At 46.6% G+C, this 23246-nt stretch overlaps 2 protein-coding genes across 3 annotated transcripts in view; one reads left to right on the top strand and one right to left on the bottom strand.

The window, feature by feature from the left end:
• itpr3 (inositol 1,4,5-trisphosphate receptor, type 3) overlaps window positions 1-8559 on the bottom strand; it is a 42008-nt gene extending 33449 nt beyond the window's left edge. For both annotated transcript variants that reach the window (XM_041048348.1, XM_041048340.1), the window contains exon 1: window positions 8139-8559. In XM_041048348.1, the coding sequence (XP_040904282.1) occupies window positions 8139-8230 (92 nt within the window). In that variant the 5' untranslated portion in view covers window positions 8231-8559. The remainder of the gene's footprint in view (window positions 1-8138) is intronic.
• A 7120-nt stretch (window positions 8560-15679) lies between these two features.
• Window positions 15680-19578, top strand: gpr37l1b (G protein-coupled receptor 37 like 1b). Its single transcript, XM_041059734.1, has 4 exons — window positions 15680-16432; window positions 18134-18442; window positions 18677-19048; window positions 19405-19578. Exons 1-4 carry the CDS (start codon window positions 15722-15724, stop codon window positions 19576-19578), a joined length of 1566 nt encoding a protein of 521 aa, XP_040915668.1. The 5' UTR covers window positions 15680-15721.
• Window positions 19579-23246: the final 3668 nt, after the last annotated feature.

Consider the following 23246-nt stretch of genomic DNA (forward strand, 5'->3'; position numbering starts at 1 on the left):
ATATCAGCTGATGATTTAAACTGTCAAGTTTAACAGAGGTTTGCACCTGTAAAGCATATGAGGTTTATAATACTGATCTCCAGCACATGTGATGAGATCAAACCCCGAGTCAGAGCTTTGAGCAGCATCACAGCCACCGTGAGAAAAATGAAACACATTTAAATCATTTACCGTTTAGAGATTATCTCTCACTCAAGTGAGAAAGCAGCTATCTGAAAGGAAATCATTGAACAGCGCAGAGCGAGGGTTTGTTTTGGAAAATGATCTGCGGGGTGTGAAGTGACTTGTCGTTAGCGTGTTAAAACTTGCAGATGCAGCCATATGGTCCTTTTAAAAAGAGGACAGGAAACAACACCCTGCTGCCTCCTTCTGCTCTCTGTGCTAACTCCTCCTCCTCCTCTGTTCTCAGAGAGTTCTCTGTTTCTTACTCGACGGTTTGTAAGTTCAGGCTGAAGCTGCTGAGACAGAAACTGTGAAGGAGCAGTTCAGGCAGTGGTCAACACTGCATTCACACACACTGCATTCACACACACTGCATTCATACACACTGCATTCATACACACTGCATTCACACACACTGCATTCACACACACTGCATTCACACACACTGCATTCACACACACTACATTCACACACACTGCACTTTCACTCTTATCGACCAGGATCCAGTCTGGGACCAGAACAATAGACAGACAACAGACAACAGACAACATCTGTCTCCCAACCAGAACAGAGCTAGAAAACTCATAAACTGTCCCCGGCTCCAGCCCAGCTGTGGACCAGTCTGTGGAAAAGTGATTGTCCATGCTGTGTGAAGAATCAGCACAGAAAAGCAACAAAAAATACAAAAACTAGAATAAATGCTATTTAAAATCCATTTAAATATAAGAGTTAAATATACACTCAGGCGTCTTCGTCAGGAAGAGGACGAAGAAACCAGAATGAACACACTGAGGAGCAGACGCTGGTGGGGGGAGGGGGGGGCTCTGTGTTCATTAGAGGAAATCTCTCTTACCATCAGTGTTTAGGAAACAGAGGAAGGCTCAGTGGACACACACACACACACACACACACACACACACACACACACACACACACACACACACACACACACACACACACACACACACACACACACCTGTTAAATCTCTCTTTTCATGCAGTGAGGAGACAGACTGCAGTCAGTAGGATTACCTGCCCATTCATGAACACATTAACTACATTTAGCTGGAGGCCAGGTAAGTGTGTGTGTGTGTGTGTGTGTGTGTGTGTGTGTGTTGGGGGGGGGGCGGTGGGTCTAAGACGTTGCTGTGGTACAATAACAAGCAGTTCAGTTTCTCAGACTGTGGTTGTTTTCCTCCTCTGAACCACAACAGGAAAGTAGAAGCTGTCTCCATCTTTGATTTCACAATAAAAGTCTTGTTTTGTCTGATGTCTCTGCACATCGGGTGAAGCACCGCTCACTAACCTGGACTGACTGAGGTGATTCTGTTCATTATCTGAGTCGTAGTTTTGCATGAGGCTTCGTTCAGGGTCACACAGGCCAATTACAAACCAAAACCACAGCCTGTAAACAAAGCAGGAGCCTGTGAGTGAATATCTGAGATCAGCTGCTGAACAAGCTGCTTTTACCAGCTCCGTTCACATCACTCATCAAAGAACTGGACAAAGGCACAAAATGAGGACAGATAGACATTTAAAATGTTGCTGGCATTCGTTAAGCCGTTCATTGGTTTGGTTGGACAGTTGGACATTTGGTCCGTACGGGGCAGGTAGATGAGAATGTAAGGTAGATGGACCTGACAATAATAAAGGTGTATTCAACACTTTAACCCCCCGAGTCCAGACAGAGCTGACTGATCAGGATTAGAAAAGGGTCAGAAGTCAGGTAAGAAACATACTACACAAAACCAACAAACAAACAAAAGAAGAAACCAGACTTGAAAATAACACAGACACACAATAACACAAACATGAGTGGATTAAAAAAACACAATTCCAATATGTCCTTGCCCAAAAAAATGTCTTCACTATTCAAAATGTTGCTGCTCTGTGAGGATTAGCATCACATCACTGGCTTCCCACTGCTCCCAGATCAGACTTATCATTCAAAATGGACGAGCTCTCAGTCTTTTTCTCTCACCAAGGATTTCAGGTCCACAGCCTCTATTTTCTTTCATGCATCAGATAAAATTGGACCTTTTTAAACAGACTTGTATGATGTTTATGATTCATACCTCCAAGGCAACATTGGATTTAATTTTATTTATTTATTTATTTAGGCCATTTGTCTGGTTTTACTTTTTCCTGGATGATTTTATTACTGTACCTCGTGTCCTTTGCTAAAGCACTTGTGATAAAAAGTGCTATAGAAACAAAAATAATAATTATCATAATGACATTATGGTAAACATTTGCAAACCACAGGTGTGTTAATGTATCACACACAGCCAGAAGGGAGAAATGTAAACAGTGTCCGTCCTCCACCCGTTTAATCAAACACCTGAAGTCCTGACAATCAAACCACACAGAACAGAAACTGAACCTGTCAGTGCAGCTTTAGACTGTGACTGTTTTTAATCACATATTGTACAGCTGCTTGTTCAGACTGTGTTTAGATGTGTTAGGGTTTGTTGTTCTCCTTCAGTTCCACATTCTTTATCTCGTGTCCTTTGTTAAAGTATTTTGTGACTGTGCTTTTCATTACAAGTAATTCCTCACTTTAGTGTTGTTACTGTTGTTGAACGCAGGCTCGCATACTTTCCAAAAACTTTCCTGAATGTTCTCACTTTTCATAAAATGTCCTTATAATAAGAGTCCAAACTTAAAATCACACAGAAGAGTAAGACCACACACACACACACACACACTCAGATATGAGCTAATTACTTGTCCTGTGTGTGTGTGTGTGTGTGTGTGTGTGTGTGTGTGTGTGTGTATGAGGGTCATTGACTTAATCGACCATCTTGTGAATCACTGAGCCTCGGAGAACAAACAGCGATTCAGTAAACACTGAGAAACAGAACATATGGAAATGAAGACAATGAAAATCTCGTCAGGACAATGAGACAAAGACTCTTCATAGATTATTTTCAGTGGTAAGCATGTTGACTGGGTTAGCCATGGACCTGTGGATAAACCCTGCTGTTACCGCTCCGTCTCTGAAGATTCGTTCTGACACGACATGTTTACGGAGATAACTCAGATTTAACATCCAAACACAGTAAACTCTGAAGAAAACAAAAGCAGCTTCTTATTTTTCGTTAGCGACTGCTGCTTTAGCTAAAATGTTAAACAGTTAGCTAGCTAGCTAGCTGATTAACATCAGCTCCAAACTCTGGTCTCTGACTAATGAAAATGAGAAACGTCTCTTCTCATGATGCTTTTACAGGTTTATCTACGTGATATTCTGCTAACTTTGAACCCTTTCATGATGCTAAACAGACTAAAGGCTAAAGCTAACATGTCCCTGTATTACAATGCAGAGCTAACGCTAGCATGACTGTACAGCATTAGCAGAACAGTAAGACATTTTTTCTTCCCGTCTCATGTTTTAGTTCACGTTCCTTCCTCTTTTCTGTTCAACCTTCTTCTCTTCCTCTCTCCTTTCTTTAAAATGTTTTCACTCTCTAAACCCTTATTTTTCTGTCCCCCTTTAATTCCTCTCTTTCATTCTTCTTTCTTTTCGTCTTTCTACTTTTGACTTTGTACTCTCCAACCACCCACGGAGTCCACCATTGCTATGACAACAGCCAATCAGTTCTTTTGTCTGCCTGCCAGGTGTGTCCCAGTCCCAGGTGTGTGCGTGTCTTTCAGGACACTTGTATGTGGGTGCTGCTGATTGCTGTTTTCATAGCACTATCATTCACACACACTCTCTCTCTCTCTCTCTCTCAGGTGTGTTCACCTTTCTTCCTTCGTTCCCTTTCCTCCCTTCCTTTTCCTTGTCTTGTCTTCTTTCATCCCTTCTCCCTGTCTTTCCTTTTTTATCCCATTCTTTGTTCTTTCCTTCTCACTCAGCTCAGCGCTCATTACAGTCAGTTTTTCCTTCTCTTCTTTCTTCACTTCTCTTTTCCTTCCATCCTCCATTTACTTTTCACTTCTTTCCTTTTATTCCCTTTTCTTTGTTTCTTCCTGTGTGTACTACCTTATTCTTGTCTTTCTTTGCTCTCTGGTCAAACTGAGACAAACTGAAACGGAAGCTGTGGTTGGTTCTATCCTGCAGGAGAACAGATTTGAATATGGATTGGGGGCTTTTGAATACATGCAGGTGTTTCCCATCACGGCTGCCTGACAATTGAAAAACCTCAGAGGTGGAATGAACCTGCAGGATGAGACAGAGCCAAGGTGGCGTCATCGTAGATGGTCAGTCCCTGACTGGAGCGCGTTGTGACAGCTCCACCACAGACACGACTTTAACTTCAACATCATCCTCATACTTTAATTCAAGAAGTCTGAAGGGAAGAAGACCAGGAAGGATGAATGTTCCTGGGAAGTGAAGGTGGAAGGTAGAGACAAAATAAGAGCCGAGGAGAAACAACCGCGAGTGTTTTATTAAAGAAAAACAGGAGCTGATGAAATGTTTGTCCCTCAGCAGCTCAGCGACGTGTTCACTCGCTGCTGCATCAGAGGTGAAGAGCAGGAACCGCTGAGGATCCTGTTTGAATCCTGTTTGTGTTAATGCAGCAGAATTTGACTGTAGTAAAACCAGCAGGTTCATCCACTCTCTCTCTCTCTCTCATCCGCCCTGTCTGTCTCACCTGACAGGTACTCCCTATTCAAATGTCCCCCTGTGTCTCTGTGTCTCTGACCAGGAGTTTACCCCAGGTAAAAACAGACTGTGAGCAATTGATTTGAAAATAAAACAATACAACGCAACTGTTGCTGTAATATTTGAGTGTTCATATACATGTAGTGTGCAACTACTCTCTGGAAACTACAGACAAATATGTGTAGTTAGAGAAACACACAAGACTAAAAGTGAATGTGGAAGTGAAGGATTCATCACACAGAACAAACCTTCAGTGAAACAGACTAAAACCAGCCACAGCCTGAAGCTGCTCTCACACAGCTTCGGTTTCTGTCCTCTGTCTTTGGACTGTCAGACCTTCTGGTGGGTCGGGTTCGTTTTGTTTGATTAAACGGGCGGAGGACAGATGCTCGAGGAAGTGAAAGATTATTTACATTTCTCCTTTCTGACTGTGTCACGCAACGTTAATATTTTAACAATTAATTTCTTTTGCACTTTTCTTGATGCAACGTCCTTTAAACGAAGGACACGAGATGCAGCAAATTGAATAAATGACATAAAGATAAAAATATAAGACAGTGTTGCTTAGGAGACATAAAATCATATGTCAGTTAAAAATTAATTTTTATCTGACGCAGGAAAGACAGTACAGAGGTGGTGGAGCAGGTTCTCCGGATCAGTGCCCTGTAGACCTGAGATCACCGGATCTGAGGTCCGCACTCCCTCTGGGTTTTGACTGCTGATCGGACTAAAGGACACACTGAAGGTCTCAGCTTGAACTTTTGGGACATTTTTTAAACACCCTGAATGATAAAGTTGTTATAAATTAATTGTCAGACTAATAAACAGATAATGAATAAAACTCCTATGTTGAAGTAATAGTACTACTAACACTGCCCCACAGTAAAACACATGTACTTTAGTGTTGGACAAGCAGAAATCCCGTCAGAGGATCGTCAAAGATTTTTCCTCTGGACACACGAATGTCTGAACCAAATTTCAATCAATTCAATAGAAGTGGACATGATGGACAAACAGACTAAATCACATGTTCTCTCTAACAGCTGTTAGCACATGACGCTAACGTGGCTAAAACCGGTGACCTGTAGTTTTTATTGTTACCATTCAGATCAATGGGAGCCAGTGAAAGTCAACAATGGAAGCTAAAGGCTACAGACAAGCTGTAAAGGTCAAGATCGAGTCATACACAAGAGTGGGTGTAAGACCACAGCACAGGAAACACACACACACACACACTCTCACTGGCACAATGGAAATCTCTCTTGGACATACTTCGTACCACTTCCGTTTCCTGCTGTACAAGCAGACATAGCTGCCACCGTGTGTGTGTGTGTGTGTGTGTGTGTGTGGTGTTAAAGGTTGTATCCTCGACAGTAAAGCCTCATTTTCTTGCTGCAGATATTCACTGAGGAGTAAAATGGTTTCAGACTGGGAAAAAAAACTGGATGAAACTTCTGAATTCAGAATCTGCAGAAAGGACATTCACTTCAGGAAACCCTGTGTGCAGATGTGGAGTGTTGAGACATTAGCTCATATATTATTATCAGATGTTTTAAACTCATGTTTCAGAAGTTTAAACTGTCGGTGACTGACACATTAGTCACGACTCAATCACTTCCTGTTCCGCCTCCTTCAAAAACCCACAGACAGATGCTGACGCACTTACAGAGACCAGAAGAAGAAAACCACACGCGCTGCACACCGCAGCCCCTGCACTGGGCTTTTCTTACTGTCTTCTTCTACAGCAGCTTTGTGTCAGCGGCGCCCACTACAGGCTCAGAGAGCAACTACAACTCCTGCACAGACGACAGGTCAGCAGCTCTCACAGCTCACTGACATTTCCAACGAGACCAGTGGCTAAAAATCCAGCCTCAGACCAGCTCTCCCAACAGAATGTCAAGTGACGCACTTCCTGTTTAGAAGACGGCAGGTCTTTGAAAATTCAGACATCTAAAGCTGCAGTGGAGCTGATGTATCCTGCAAGGTGGAGAGTAATGATAGCAGCTTCCAGAGATTCATTTCTCAGAAACACACACACACAGACACACACAGACACACACAGACACACACACACACACACACACACACACACACACACACACACACACAGTTCTCTACCTGACCTGACATGTCTCTCTGCCACAGCCAGGCTGATTGATGCCTGTAAAGCTTCAGTTTTAAACTTTTCAGCTTTAAACCAATAAACTGAACCAACAGTGTAACATGCTGCCGATGTGGTTCTCAACCTGAGGGTCGAGGCCCCCAAAGGGAACCAGAGAAAAATGTGAAAGAAGCTAATTCAGTGAATGAGACATAAAAAATGCTTCTGCACAGTCAGGTTTATTTTCTCTGACTTTTGTTGAGACAGTCTCCAGCTGTCCTCTCCGCAGGACTCTGAAAGTCCTTCAAATGAAATAATGTGAAAAGCAAAAACCTCTGAGGCCACATCATGTCACAGAGCACCACACCTGAAAGGTGTGTCCAGGTGAAGCTGCTTCGTTTAAAGAAACAGACCACATCCACCCCAGTGCTTGCCCTGGGGTCAGGCTCCGGGTCTCTGTAAAGCACTTTGTAAAGCGCAGTGTTCACATTATTGTGTCCACCCCCACAGAGTCACAGTGTGTGTGCAGCTCAGTGGTTTATGGTCACCTTATCACACCGTGTGGTATCTTATCTGCAGTGTGGTGTCAGTGTGTCACTGCCGTCTGTGATGTTTGTACAGTAACACTGAACTGTAATATAACACAACTGACAGTCGTGACAGTGTGTCTGTGATGTGTGTTCCTGCCTCCCTCTGTTGTGTTTGTGTAGCTCGGCCCATCTAAAGTCAGCGCGTGAGAAGGAAAGTGGTCGAACGTGGTTCGTTCGTTTCCTGAGAGAAGAAGGTGGATCCAACAGTACTGCCACAGTCAGAGGTAACACCACCCCCACCCCCGACCCCACGGACCCCACGGACCCCACTGACCCCACTGACCCCCACGCTGCAGAGTCTTTACATCAAGAAAGAAGCTAAATATCAGGTGAGAGGACAGAGGGACAGAGACTGTCCATGAGTGCTGAGAGTTTTTTAAGTTCAGTGTAACTGAATGATTCTGGACTGAGACAGAAACTGTTCCCAGCTTCAGCTTCACCTGAAGTTAAACTCAGTGATTCAAAGCCCTGACACACTGAAGGTCACTTAAATTAAGAGCCTCATATTCTGGTGAAATGCGCCTTTAATAAAACACCTTTAGGTCCTCAGTCAGTTGTTCTGGGCTCTGGTTTTTGATTGTCTCCTAACCTGAGCCCCGGTGGGACACCGGACTTCAGCACAGTCAACAGGTGTTTGTTCAGTACGCTACAGAGACCACAGCCACGGCGGACTCACCCCAGGGTGCTGATGAAGCCGTTGACCGACCCCTCGGCGTACAGGGACACGATATCCCCGATGTGGAGGAAACTGGAGGCAGAGTCCGACATCCTGCAGCTGGATCCGGCTCCGACAGCGCGAACAGGGCACAGGTAGAGGCGAAGGGAAACTTTGTCCTCCTGTCTCCGTCTGTCAAAGAAAACTTAAAGCTCACTTCGTGTCTCTCATGCAGCGGAAAGAGGAGGCGAAAGGCTCCGTGCGTTCAGGGCGCAGAGTCCGGGTTCTGCAGGACAGAGACCTGGAAAAGCTCCGGACGGGTTCGGACATAAACGCAGCAGCTGATCGGTCGCTGCGGCTGCAGCGCGAACTGTGTGTGTGTCGGCCAGGAGCTTAAAGTGTGCACGGAGAGGTGTAGACACACAACACGGCGCTGCACACTTCCCTCCCTCTGTGCTCCGTCGGTGTGTGTGGGGCCGTGCGTGTGCGCGCTCACGCCGAAGACTCCGGCATTAAAAACCAGGAAGTGAGTCGAAGTGTTGATAAGGCTGAGAGACAGCTAGAAGAAAGAACAACTGCTGCAGGGCAAACACACGCACACAGACACACACACTGACACACACACAGATACACACACACTGACACACACACAGATACACACACACACAGACACACACACACTGACACACACACAGATACACACACAGATACACACAGAGATACACACACAGATACACACACACAGATACACACACAGACACACACACACACACACACACACACACACACACACACACACACACACACACACACACACACACACAGATACACACAGATACACACACTGACACACACAGATACACACAGAGATACACACACACACAGATACACACACACACACACACACACACACACACACACACACACACACACACACACATACACACACACACACACTGACACACACACACACAGACACACACCGACCCCCCTTAACCAAAACAGACAAATATTTGAACAGTTCAAAGTCACAGATGAAGGAAACGACACGTTGAAGTGGACTCATCACTTACTGGGTTTTTCTGTCTTTCAGCTGATGCTCTGGTCTTCATCAGCAGCATCTCGTCTGAAAACAGCAGTAAACTGTCTGAAACTTGACTTTTTAAAATTCAGTGCTTCAGAATTTGACTAAATAAACTTTATAAAATTTGCTGAGTCGTTTGTGTGGTGACACAGCTTACTTGTGTTTTCCAGAGCTTTCAGCCACATCCCACGGTCCTCCACAGCCCAGGTCTGTGTCTCTGGTATGGTCTGTGCCATTTGTCTGGAAAAACCCGTCAAACATTTCCGGCTGCTCTGTCTCCAGAATCTGAAAGTTCTGACCTGTGTTTCCCGTCCAGGCTGAGACATCTGGCTGAGACACCTGTGAAAGACGCGCTGAGGTCACACATGATTGTCCTGCTTTATGTGTGTTTGTCTGTGTTATTTGTGGGAGTTCAACATTTTAGGAAATACAATCACTCACTGCACAGTGTGAGTTTTACACAGGTCGTCCACAGTAACACACCACGATGCACAGCAGTGCACCAACACAGACCCAGGAGACAACAGGCGAGTGAAGGACGAGGGACAGAAAACACATCAGGAATCCAACACGTCAGCAACACCTTCAGCTTCAACAGAGACATGAGACATGAGACAGAGACATGAGACAGAGACATGAGACTGATAAAACTTCAGGATGCTGCTCACTCATCTAATGACACAGTTCCTCACTGATGCCAGTGAAATGATGATGAAACGTGCAGACGTGGACGCGTCACCATGAATGTGTTCTTACACTGTGAACTGTGAGTCCATCAGTCTCACCTCACAGGTAACTTCTACTTTACAGAATTAAAAACCGTGTTTGACGTCTGAGTCCAAACTGTGGCAGCGTCTCCGCTGCTGTGACAACCTGCAGGTGTCAAAGATACAACATGCGGAAGTTTGTGGTTTTTGTAGTAAACCACAACGTTTGCTTCAGAATGTGTTGTTCGCAGTAACAGGGCAGGGTTTTTACCCAGAGTGGAGCAAAGTACCGACGCACATTTACTGTGGAGGTCCACGCTCAGATAATGATGCTGAGAACGTTACTCTGAGTTTGATGAGTTCAATGAATCCTCCGAGTGTTTTCCTCATGATTCATCGTTTACATTCAGAACTTTTACACTGTGGTATCACTACTTTTACTTAGGTCAAAGATCTGAGTACTGCTGATGTGTAGACTGTGTGTGTGTGTGTGTGTGTGTGTGTGTGTGTGTGTGTGTGTGTGTGGAGTCATGGTGACTGGACTTCCTGTTTTAGCTGTTAAAGCAGCAGGCTATTACAGAAAGACCAGTGGTGGTTTGTGACTCAGTCGGCTCCATGATCTGCTGCTTTCTTTGTCGTTGTTGTGGTCAATGTAAGGGACACACACACACACACACACACACATACACACACACACACACACACACACACACACACACACACACACACACGGCACCAGAACGTGTTGGCTCTGTGATCGCTCTCTCTCTCGGTTCTGACAAACCTCTCACAGAACGAACAGGGTAACAAACATTTACTACACAGTCTAAGAAAATATGACAGGTGTCGTTAAACATCAGATAACAAGACACCCCATTGGCCTGGTTCCAGATCACTGATGTTTTCAGCCACTCAGATAGCATTGGTCGGGTCAGAGCCGTAACTGAAGCTGGTCATGTGTCCAGCGTAGCACAGAGCAGTACAGATCCCTGTTTCATCTGAATACACTGTAAACACTGGTCTGATCATCAGCTGTGTTTCGCCCGGTGATTCCCAGGAGCAGAGTCTCAATGTTTTCAATTAGCAGTCTGCTCACTCCACCTGTCCTGTCCATTAGCAGATTTATAATGTGTATGTGTGTGTGTGTGGTTTCCGTGGTGACAGTGGGCAGTCTGAGGGTCTGTGGTCTCCGTGGCGATGGATGAAACAGGCCAACATTGCATTTGTTTCTGGGGAGGTGTAAAACTTCCGCCGGGCTTATACAACAACACTAGACCTGTGTGTGTGTGTGTGTGTGTGTGTGTCTGACATTTCACCGCTCTGATACAGTGTGTGTTACAGCGTCAGCCTCCATTGTTCTGCTTTGGACTGAAAGCCTGACTGAAGACTGAAAGTTTCAGAGTGGAAAAAGCTCTCAGCTCATTCTGTAGCTCGCGTCTGCTTCGTTTTCATCGGCCATGTTTACACACAATGACACACTCATGGTCTCCGAGGCTGGACCACCACCCAGGACATGTGGGCAACTCCTCAGATCCTCAGGGGCCCCATCAGTGTCCCCATGAAGCTCATGTCACTATATTTAATGGATCAGGCTGGAGAGGCTTCATGTTTCTTTGACCGTACGTCAGCTGGTTGTATTATATGTGTGTGTGTGTGTGTGTGTGTGTGTGCGTGTCTACCTTTGATGTGATGTGGGTCGGCAGGCTGGATGCTCAGAGGATGGACCAATTTAGAAAAACACAGCTGTCTAAATTCTAAATACGGAGATCTAAAAAAAAAGAGAGAGAGCAGAGATTTTCCATCTGAACCTGAAAACAAGCCACATCCTCCTCTGGAGGTTACAGACCCGGGCGAGGTCGGTTAACTGGAACGAGACAGACGAGGATGAAAGCAGTCAGAGTCGTAATTAAACAGACGGAGGTGAAAACACAGAGAAACACAGGGGTCACTCCTCCGTAACTGGGCCCGTCCTGGTCTCTGAGGACGAGGCTGGACACACAGGACAGGAAGTGATAACTGACAACAACAAAAGTCATTTCAGTTCAGTCCAACTGGACTGAGACTTTTGTCTCATTAGTCCATCATCAGCTGACAGAAGCAAACTTAACATAACATTAGCATGGCTAAGCTACATTAGCAGGGCTAAGCTACCAGCAGTACAACGTATTACAACAAAACAAATCAGGGAGCTAAGCTAAGTGTATTAGCTATTCTAATAAACAGATGTGCACAGTGATTTCCCAGCACAGAAACACCATCCAAATACATTCTGTTTGTCTAGAATTAATATGTGTGTGCGTGTGTGTGTGTGTGTGACTCCTTCCATGACCATAAACCACATTTTTAACAAACAAGATTAAAGGTAAAGTTATTCAGAGGTGTTGGTATTTTAGAAGATTGGACAGAGGCATGCTAGCTGTTTCCCCCGCCTCCAGTCTTTATGCTAAGCTATGCTAACTGCCTGATGGCTTCAGCTCTTTCAGTTTTCTCATCTCACAACAACTAATTCAGATTTTCTGGCTTCGGTATTAAACACCACAGAACCTCTGCTCGCTCACAGCAGGTCAGACACCAGTGGATGAAGGGCTAAGTTTGAGTGGACAGCACTGGAGGGTGGAGCTGTGTCTTAAGGACAGCGGAGACTGGTCCCACTAATGATGGTGTGAGGTTGTCTCCGAGCTGCAGCGTGATGTTCGCTCCAAACCAAACACAACTGTCGGCTCTGGGAGATTTAGATTGGATTTAAGAGAAAGGAGGAATTTCACGCTCTGTTGTCTCACACCAACATTTTCCACTGACTTTCTCTCCCATATAAGGTGTGTGTGTGCGTGTGTGTGTGTGTGTCCACTGACCTGTGCTGCCTTCCATATCTTTCCACTGGAGAAACAGACAACCTTATATAGAGCTGCAGGAGCAGAGCGGACTGAGCGGGACAGTGTGTCCATATGCAGCCTGTGGACTCACCTGACGGGCTGAAACATGGAGGCCATCACTCTGAGGACCTGCAGCACCTGGAACTTCAGGTCACAGGTCAGTCTGTCCAAACACCTCAGCTTTCAATTAACTGCTGAACACGTCACGGTGATTCGTCCAGAGAACGGTCAGGGGTTAGGGGCAGGGTTTGGGTGGGGTGGTTTCCACCGACCACACTGTGGACAGTTTTCACTGGGACTGCAGGCTCTGCCTCCAGTTCCACTGCTGGAGACGCTGTTTGTCCTTCACACATCTGAGAGCAGGTCCTTTAATATTCACACTTCCTGTCTGTCGCTGTTTCTTCGTTCTTCTAATGTTTCAGGACATTTCTTTTTTTCTTTTGAGTTAACGGAGAGGGAAGTCAACACCTGACCCTAACACGAACCTGAACCCTGAGACCAGGTCCCCAAACTGCCTTTCAAGGTCATTCAGAACTGGACAAAATGTCCTCACTCCATAAGGTCCGCAACTGGAACTGGTCCCCACAAAGATAGAAGTACAAGCGCGCGCACACACACACCCATTTGACAAACACTGTTCAGAGGCCATACATATTTATGTGTCGACTTTTCACACACAACAAATACATTAACTAACACACACACAACTATTATGACACACTAGCCTCCTCTTTGAAAGACATGAGGTATGTGTGTGTGCTTGCGTGCATGTGTGTGAGTGCGTGTTCGTGAGTGTGTGCGTGCGTGTGCGTGGAGCAGGTGTTTGCACAGAGGCCTGATAGCTTTCTGATAACGTGACCTTTGTAAATCCTGAAGCTGAAGTTTTGATCGAGTTCTCTGTTCGTTTCATTTCACGCTGCATCTCGTCCTTAAATGGTCTGAACATGTGACATGAAAGGATCCGAGGATCAGTCTCCGGGAATCTGTCATACACAGATTAAAACAGAGACATCACATCATCTCCAACCACAACCTGTGTTTGGCTGAAAGAGGACGAGAACCCTTTATTACCTGACGCGGCTCTGTGTGTGGCTCTGACCTTTGACCTCGTATTATTATTGCTTGTTATTATGTCAGGAATCAGAGGACAGGAGGAGACAGTGCTGCTGAGTTCATCGGTCTCACTGACTCAGAGCAATGTCGACCTCCAGCGGCAGAAACAGGCTGCAGCTCAGATCAGTGTCCAGAGTCCACACAGACATTAACACTAAACATCAATACGAGACATTAAATATTCATTTCATCATTTGTTCTTTTAATAATCCACTGATTTATTTTGGCACCCTGCTGAGTTTTATTTGCAAACAGTGGAGTTTCTGTCTCACCACATCCTCAGCTTATTTTACAGGATCAGTTTTCTCTCAGCACTGATCTGAGAACAGGTTTCTCCCCTTCAGTCCAGTTTGGCTCGTTTCCCTCTGCTTTTATTCACACAGGGTCAGTTTCACTCAGAGCTGAGAAATCGAGTGGTAGGATCCGAATTTAAGAAAATATCGTAGATAAAAATCTTAAAATCTTCAGTGAGCTGCTGTTTTATAGTTACTGAGCCTTTTTAAATGAACCTGTGTGTTCGTGAGGTGTTTTTAACCAATGGGCTCAGAGCTGAGACACAAAGTAACACAACACACGAACACACACGTCGAGCAGCACCAGACTAATCAACACCACACTGAGAGGAGGAGAGATAAAACAAATTATGATTTATTATAAATTACTTTCATACTTCTGTTCATCATTTCTAGTTTGTAATCAAGAGAATTACTGAGATCACAATTCATGTTGTAGCTTTAAAAAAGCTGCCAAATCTGCCCTCACCCTGCAAAAATGTTCTCACACTGGTTCCCACACACACACACACACACACACACACACACACACAGACACACAGACACACACACACACACACACACACACACACACACACACACACACACACACACGCACACACACGCACACACACACAAAGACAAGCAGCTTCATCGGTTTTCAAGTCAAATGTGTTTCTTTTTGTGAACTCAGCCGGCTTTAGCTCCCAGTAAAACCACCAGGGGGCAGCAGAACTGAGCGTGTTTAAGTGTGTGTGACTTTAGACTTGCGTGTGTGTGTGTGTGTGTGTGTGTGTGTGAGAGAGGGAGCCAAAAAGAGCAAAAGAAAGTATGCATGCATGATTGTGCAGACAACTGTGTGAGTTTGTGTGTGTGCCAAACTTGTTTGTAGGACTGTCAGAGTGTGTGTGTGTGTGTGTCCTGACAAAGGCTCCATCCAGCCATACTGCAGAGGGCTGCTTGTTCCCAGAGACCCTCAGAGCTCCAGGACGTCCAGTCTCTCTGCTGCCTGCAGCCCAGACACAGCAGCCCCGACACGGACCCTCGCCCCGCTCGCCCCCTCCTCCTCCTGGAGCTGCACCACACCTGCTTGGATTACTAATGGATGAGAAAAGCAGAGTTGAGTTTTAAAGTGGGAAAGTTTGGATGGCTGGGAGTTTAAAGAGAGCAGCCTGAGAAGAGAAGAGGAGAGAAGAGGAGAGAAGAGGAGAGAAGAGAAGGTGAAAACAGAGAAGACCTTCGTCCTGTCTGGACTACAAATTTATTAAAAGTCTGGTAAAAAAATAACTTTGACTGAATTCTTTTCAGTGTTTTACAGAATTTTGGAACAAGATCAGAATCTCACTCAAAGTTTTGGGAAACTCAACATCAAACTGACCCTTTTGTTCCTGATTACTGGGACTTTCTGGGAACACTGCTGGAATTTTACTGGAGAGCTGCACCAAATTTTGCACTATTTTTTTTTTGGTTACAACTTTTAAAGCACGAAAAGAACCGATACTGAACAAATCTGGTTTGCAGTTGAGAGGAATCTTTCACATTTAAGATCTGCGTCATGGCTCTGTCTGTGGGTCTGTGGCTGTGTCTGTACCTGCAGCTGCTGTTCACAGATGCAAAGAGTGTTGGCCAACATGACAGCCAGCACGATGAACCCTCCTCTCAGGTCAAACTGGAACCTCTTTGGGCAACTAAGCAGTTCATAGCTCGGGACGACGCCTACGCCCCCGTCCAAAGTCTCCCCCTCCCTGAGATGCTGGATTTAGATGCAGAACAGCGCCGCCGTCTGGCCCGTGGCGCCGACGAAGAGGAGCAGCAGTCCACCTTCAGCCAGTCCTTTGAGAATGACTCAGTGACGGCGCCACAGGCCACCGAGTTCAACAACGTGACAAAAGTAACTGCAGGGGGCGGTGGTGGCGGTGATGGTGATCACGAGGTCAGTCTCCATGGAAACGCCTCCAGCTCTGACCACGACACCCCGGGACTCTTCAACCCGTTCTACCCGCTGGCAGAAAGTTCGTACGCAGCCTACGCCGTCCTGTTCCTGGCCGGCCTGGTGCTGGCGGTGGGTGTGGTGGGAAACATGGCCGTGATGTGCATCGTCTGGAACAACTACTACATGAGGTCCGCCTGGAACTACCTGCTGGCCAGCATGGCATTCTGGGACTTCTTGGTCCTGGTGCTCTGCCTCCCTGTGGTGGTCCTAAACCAGCTCTCCCATAGGAGGATCCTGGGTGACATCACCTGCCGCATGGTGCCTTATATGGAGGTGGGTGTGGCTTATGGTTGAAACTGTTCTGTCATTTAAACACATTACAAAATGGACCTCCAGTCCTGAAGGTGGCGCAAGAGAGAGGAATGTTTTTGTCCTGACAGAGGCGCTGGAGGAAAGGTCAGGGGTCAACACGGGGATGATCGTGATCTACAAATAAAACAACTGTTTTATTTGGCGCTGGTCAGTTTTTAAGAGCAGTTCGAGGGTAGTCGGAGATTTCAGTTTGGAAAGAGCCAGTTGCCATGGTAACCTGTTACTAAGTCTATGGGAATGTGCTGCTGCTGCTTTCATGGTTTGACAGGAACAAATTTGGGGTGGAAATGTGTTTGTATGATTTGTCTCTGGCGGCCATATTGGAATTCCTTGGTTCTGAGAACAGCTGATAGTGTTTCTGTCCCACAGGACGAGTCTGTCTCAGGTCTTCCCCACAGTCAGAAACAGAGATGCTGAGAGGTGTATTTTTTTCTCTTTTAATTGACCCAGTTAACAGTTTCCTCCTGCTTCCAGTCTTCGTGCTAAGCTAAGCTAACAGGTCCTGGACCTGTCTCTGTACCAGACACACAGCAAGTGTGTCCAGGTGTCCAGGTGTTTGGTTACGAGTCACAGTGAGTCACTGGGTTCTACTGAGGCAGAACTGAGCACGTTTCCAGTGTGAACACGTGGAAATACACATGAACTTCTGAACCCGACAGACCCAGGGCGACTGTGACCATGGAGGAGAGGAAGCAGTGAAGCTGTAGGTGCTGTCAGGTGAAGCAGTGATGTCACTCATCACCTCACAAAGGTTGTGAAAGACGACGAGCAGCGATTGGTCGGGATCTAACGTGATCTGCCTTCACTGATATCACACAAAACACAAACAGCTGCACGCGGTCAAAGAGCGTCTCTGCTGATTGGCTCATGACTGAGTCTCAGTGGACAGCAGCAGAGGAGGCAGAGCCTGAATCTGGTCTCAGATCAGGTTTTCCATCACAGGAAGTCACTTTGAGAGAAGAGTTAGTTTGTGAAGGTCACGGAGAACATTCCAGCGCGTCGATTTTAAAGACGTGTAGATGGATCTACGACGCATTGGAGACAGAGTGAAATCAGACTGTTCAGACCACCTCAGGAGGAGGTTTGAGACTCGATCCAGGCTGATGTTGAATCACATCTGTAATCTGTCTCCTCAGTGAGCAGTCCAGCTCCAGCCATTTCAACACAGACTCACACACCAGGAGCAGTTATCTGATCCCTGATCAGTTCAGCCTCAGGACGGTGAAACGTTCGTGTTGCTCGTTATCATGAACATGATTCAGTGCTGAAGTTCTTCTTCTGGTGTTTTTTTTCCTGGTGCATCACCACCTCCCATCACCACAGTCTGAGGGACAAATGTGGACAATAACCAGAGCTAACAGGCTGAAACATGAACTGAGGAGGGGAAAAGAAGCTGAGCTTTACTGGAGGTGTGTGTCTCAGCTGTCTCAGCTGTCCCAGCTGTCCTCAGCTGAGACACTGAGCCGGTGGGTTTACACTTCCTTGGCCAATCTAACAGAATTTTAACAGAAGCATGATTTCCCAAAATATTAAACGATTACATCAGATCGTGGGTTTTCCACAAAGTTCCTCCACTCTGAGAAACAGAGTTTGTCCAAAAACACTCAGATTTACTCACCGCCGTATGCTGAAGCACTTATGTCCTCCCGCTGGTCTCTGCAGGTCGTGTCTCTGGGCATCACCTCCTTCACTCTGTGCGCTCTGGGCATCGATCGTTTCCACGCCGCCACCTCCTCGTCCCAGCCGAAGGCTCGGCGGGTGGAGCGCTGCCGCTCGGTGCTGCTGAAGATGCTGCTGGTGTGGCTCGCCTCTCTGCTGCTCTCCAGCCCCGAGATCTTCCTGTGGCAGCTCAGCCAGGCCGTGTCCCCCTCCACCGGCCGGCTGGTGGACTCCTGCACCATCACCCCCTCCTCTCCTCTGTCCCTCTACCTCCCTGACTCCCTCCACTCCCTGCTGCTCAGGTACCACCAGGTGAGTCTCTCCTCTGTATCACGGTCCTGCCTCGCTGGACATTTTATTCACTGACTTTCAAAAAGACAGAGACAGGAAATCCATCACACTGTTTATCAACCCAACAGTTTACTTAGAATAATAATGCCATGCTGAGGCCCTTGGATCACACACGCCCTGTTTGATTTTCAAATTAAAAGCTTTTCTTACTTTGCTTTGCCTTGAATCCGATTCTTCTGCCCTCGTGTGTTTCAGGGTCGTATGTGGTGGTGTTTCGGCTGCTACTTCTGCCTCCCCGTCCTCTTCACCATCCTCTGCCAGATGGCCACGCGCAACGTCAACAGCAACAACAGCCCCGCCCAAAAGCAGCGTAACCATGACGACCGCTCCTCCAATCAGAAGCGTCAGCAGCACCAGGCGGTGGAGCGGCAGCTAAACTGCACGCTGTTAGCGTTAGCTGTGGTGTACGGCATCTGCGCTCTGCCCGAACACGTCTGCAACATCACGCTGGCCTACACGCACATCACCATCTCTGAAGACACAGCCACTATGCTGGCTCTGTTACATCACTTCCTGTTGTTCTTCAAGTCATCTGTGACGCCAGTGCTGCTGCTGTGTCTCTGCAAGGTAGGTCGTAGGTCAGGTGGTTAATGGAAGACAAAACTGCACAAGACAGAGACGTCTTTTTGATTTCCACCTCCAGCTGTTGCTATAATGTTTTACGATATAACCCCCCCCCCCCCCCCCCCCACCCACCCCTCCCCTGCCCTTCACCCCCCCACACACACACACACAAAAACAGAACCCAGGCTACCTGTTTCCCCCTGCTACCAGTCTTTATGCTAAGCTAGGCTAATCACGACCTGATGGTCAGATAACAGATTTGGGGGAACAGTAATTAACCAATCAACAGTAATGTTGTTGTTTAATGAAGCCTCACCTGCAGCTCACCTGCAGCTCACCTGCACGATGCTGTGTTTCAGGCTCTCGGTCAGGCCTTCATGGACTGCTGCTGCTGCTGCTGTCAGGAGTGTCAGCCAAACACGACTCAAGGCTCACCAGGCTCCGCCCAGGTCAAACTGAAGGCAGCCAATGAGACGTCCATCTTCTTCGACAAGGCTAAAGACACGTCGGCCATCTTGTCCATCTCCAGCTAGAGCCATAAGTCCCTCTTTAACCATCAGTCCATCGTTTCCTCGTCCATAAATCAGTCCCATCCATTCATCTCCTCTTCTCTTCCGTCCTTAATTTTCGTTAACTGGTCATTTTCCTTTTTCCTCCCTCAGATGTTTGCTGTGAACACCATCCTGCTCCTCTACATATTCCCTCCATCTATACTTCTGTCACTCTGTCTCCCAGAACACTCAATGATCATCTTTCTTCATCTTCCTCTCCTCTCCTCCTCTTCCAGAGCTCTGTTTGTATGATATTCCTCTGTGGACACAGTGTCACCCTCCAGCTTCCTCTCTGTGCAGGAAGTGAGGTTTAATCTGTAGTGAAATTAGAAAAGTTGCTGTACTTGCACAACCATCTGTTGTAAAAGCCGGAGCCTGTTTCAGGACTCTCCCAATGGGCTCTTCCCTCCAGCTCCCTGCTGTGACGTTTGTGAGGTCTGAACAGATGGAAGATTCTGGATGTCCTCGTCTGGTCACACGAATGACGAATGATGTGAAGCTGAAGTTTAGATGTGTTTCATGGAGAAGCAGCAGCCTACGTTACGACAGGAGCTTATATGCATGTTTAGCTTGTTGGAGAACCTAACCAAGGTTTGCTGCTGTGACCGGATGCAGGGCTGGGCATTAGAATCCAATCAAACAAATCAAATAATCAAACTGATGTTAAAACTACAAACATAAAACAAAAAGTATTAAACTCGTGTAAGTTTGTTTGAAGTCATTGAATCAGACCATTTCCACGCTGAAGTTCAGACCATGATACGTAAACTACGGATCATCCACTGACTCAGCAGAATCACACCGACTGAAACACTGAATCATGGCCCAGCCCTCAGTGAACACTTCTTGGAGACACAGCTGCTGATACGGCAGAAAAAACTGATTCTGATTGAGAGGCAGGTTAATGTGAGTGAGTCTGACTGAACCAGGACTGAAACGATTCACAGGCCAAAACATTTTTCCACTGGCCACAGGACTGCAGTGACGTGATGAGACTTTACAGTGACATGGGCCTATTTCAGCAAGCGCCCGACGGTGACTGACACATCGTTCATTTTATCCACCAGTGCAGATTGGCGGGTGCTGATGTTGGACCACATTCTTTTGATTCACCTAATGGTTCAAATCCAGTTAAAAGGAATTTCTGCCTCCAAAGCAGCTTTGGCTCCGACAAATGTTCAGAGAGCAAGAATTCGATCCCGCCGACCTCAGACTGTGTGAAAACCTGTGTGAGGGTGAATCACGGCGTTGTGTTTGAGTTCTGTTTCTGTGAAGGTGTGGTGGTGCTTCAGAGGGAGGAGATCTGAAGAGTATTTGAACAGGACTCGAACCCCCTCGGTGCTGAGGCGGTCTCTTTGTACAGGAAATGAAACTGTGTAGGAACTTGTGGATTAATTTGTCGTAGCACCGTGTTTTCACTGTAAAACTCAAACAACTAGAACAAATGAAGAAAGATATGAAAGTAGCTCATTTTAATGCTAGATGTTTGACTAATTACATCTTTTTATGAAGGGAAGTGAGATAGTGAATTTTTTATGTCACAGGAATGTCTTTGTAATATTCAGAGCCACCGTGTTAAATTCATGCTATCATGTTGTGTGTCAGAGCCGACTGTGCCTCAGCGCGTCCTCAGCCCTCAGACATGGACTGTCAGTCTCAGCACGCAGAGGACTGAACAGCAGAAACCAGTCGTTCTGTCCGCTCCGTGGACGTACAGCGCGTCAGGATCAGCAGCTGCAGGCGTTCAGCACGAGTTTAACACGGAGCGTCGGGCTGAACTGACAGAGCTGTCACTTCGATCACTTTAATCGGACGTCAGCATATCAGACCAGACCTGTTCCAATTCAACATTCACAGTGTCTGGGGGAGGAGGGGTGTCCCCTCTGTCTGTCCCTCGCATGCTCTGTCTCCCTGTCAGTTCTCTTTGCTAATGCAAAATGGAGAAACACTAACAGATAATTGGCTCCAAACCGTCTGGACCAGGTGGAGTGTAGTTTGGTAACGCAGCACTACAGAGACGGTCCACACAAAACAAGTTAACTTTCCAACCTGTCAGATCTTTCCTTTTAAAGTCGGGTTGTTTTTATTTTGAGTGCAAGGAACAAACCAACCAATTGGATGTAGAGTTGGTCATTTATAAATAAATGTGTGTCATTTAAACTACAGCTGTCTGGAAAATGTGTTGATACAGTAATGTTACTGATCAAGCTACATGTCGGTCACAGCTGATTTCTCAGGCCTGTACCGTTCATCCCCAGCATGCTTCCTCTGAGTGGGAGGGGCTATGTGGGGCACACGTGGTTCTGGAAGTAAAGTCCCACTGATTTTCTCCATGGACGATGTTACAGAACTCAGAGTGGAGCTCTTCTACAGCTCGGATCAGCGTCAAACTCTGACTGAACCGTCAGTCCAATGTTTGAAAGTGTCTGGTTCTTTATTAAAAAGCCAAAGGTGCACACACCTGGGGACGCACACACTAAAGGAGAGAAGTTACCGGAGCTTAAAGTTCAGTCAGATGTAGTTTGTTCTTCTCCATAGCTACGGCAGCCAGCGGTGGTGGGCACCATCACAGCCCTCCACCAAAATAACCGGCAACACAACATACCACAACATACAACCGGCACAAACATACTCCCCAAAGAACGCAGACACACTAACACGAACCCGGGGTTTTCATGCGACCGCTCCCTGAGCTGCAGTGCTCAGACAGCCTGCAGGATTAAAAGCCTGGGTGCAAACAAACTGAAACCCTTTATCCAAATGTTACATCTACACACCTGCAGCTGTACAACTGGCAAAAGTGATGCATGAATTGAATGGATCTCAGCTTCAGCCACATCAACAGAACGTTTCAGGAGGTAAAACAACAGGAATAACTGGTCTCGTGCTCAGAAAAGGTTTCGAGAAGCTCATTAAAGCCTTTGTCTTTCCTGTGGTTTTAAATGTGTGAAGGAATCCGTCCTCTCCACAGTGTCCTCACAGTGAGGAGGATTTTCCCTCAGCAGAGCTGCTGCTCTGCATATCAATGACCTCACCACTGTCCCGTCGCCATGGGAGACCAGACCAAATTCACGTGTGACAAAGAACACGCACACACAAGTCGGAGCACGTATCCTTGTTAGGACGCTGCACTGGCTGTCCACAGTCACGGTGGACAGTCTCAGCCAAACCATAACCAGTTCATGCCCAACCCCAGCCTGACCGTAACCAGAACCTGAGACACGAGGACTACTGGTCCCAGCAAGATCGGTTTATACTGGGAGAGGTCCCAAAGAGGTAAAACACACACACACACACACACACACACACACACACACACACACACGCACGCACGCACACGCACACACGCACGCACGCACACGCACACGCACACACAGTTCAGTTAAATTAGAAACTCAAACTCTTTTCTAATCAATGAGTCTCTTTCCTCCCCCGTCTTTGCCTGGTTGCCCCCGGCAACCCATGAAGGGGGTTTACAAATTTAAAGGGCTGTTTGGAAATGATGTTTTCTGTCCTGCAGAAGGACAGACAGACAAAAGGCGGACAGAGAGACAGACGGGGGGGAGAGGATAATGTAAAAGCTATTTAAAGACGAACTGCTGAGGCGAACACAGTCAGACTCAAAATAATCTGAACTCTACAAGTTTTTG

This window comes from Toxotes jaculatrix, chromosome 2, assembly GCF_017976425.1.
Source record: "Toxotes jaculatrix isolate fToxJac2 chromosome 2, fToxJac2.pri, whole genome shotgun sequence".
NCBI lineage: Eukaryota > Metazoa > Chordata > Actinopteri > Toxotidae > Toxotes > Toxotes jaculatrix.

Bases quoted from the DNA above. Each gene is read 5' to 3' on its own strand.
- gpr37l1b (XM_041059734.1), top strand. From the start codon at position 15,722: ATGGCTCTGTCTGTGGGTCTGTGGCTGTGTCTGTACCTGCAGCTGCTG. The intron at 16,433-18,133 runs GTGGGTGTGGCT...TGGTCTCTGCAG, and splicing joins GCATGGTGCCTTATATGGAG to GTCGTGTCTCTGGGCATCAC. The intron at 18,443-18,676 runs GTGAGTCTCTCC...CGTGTGTTTCAG, and splicing joins TGCTGCTCAGGTACCACCAG to GGTCGTATGTGGTGGTGTTT.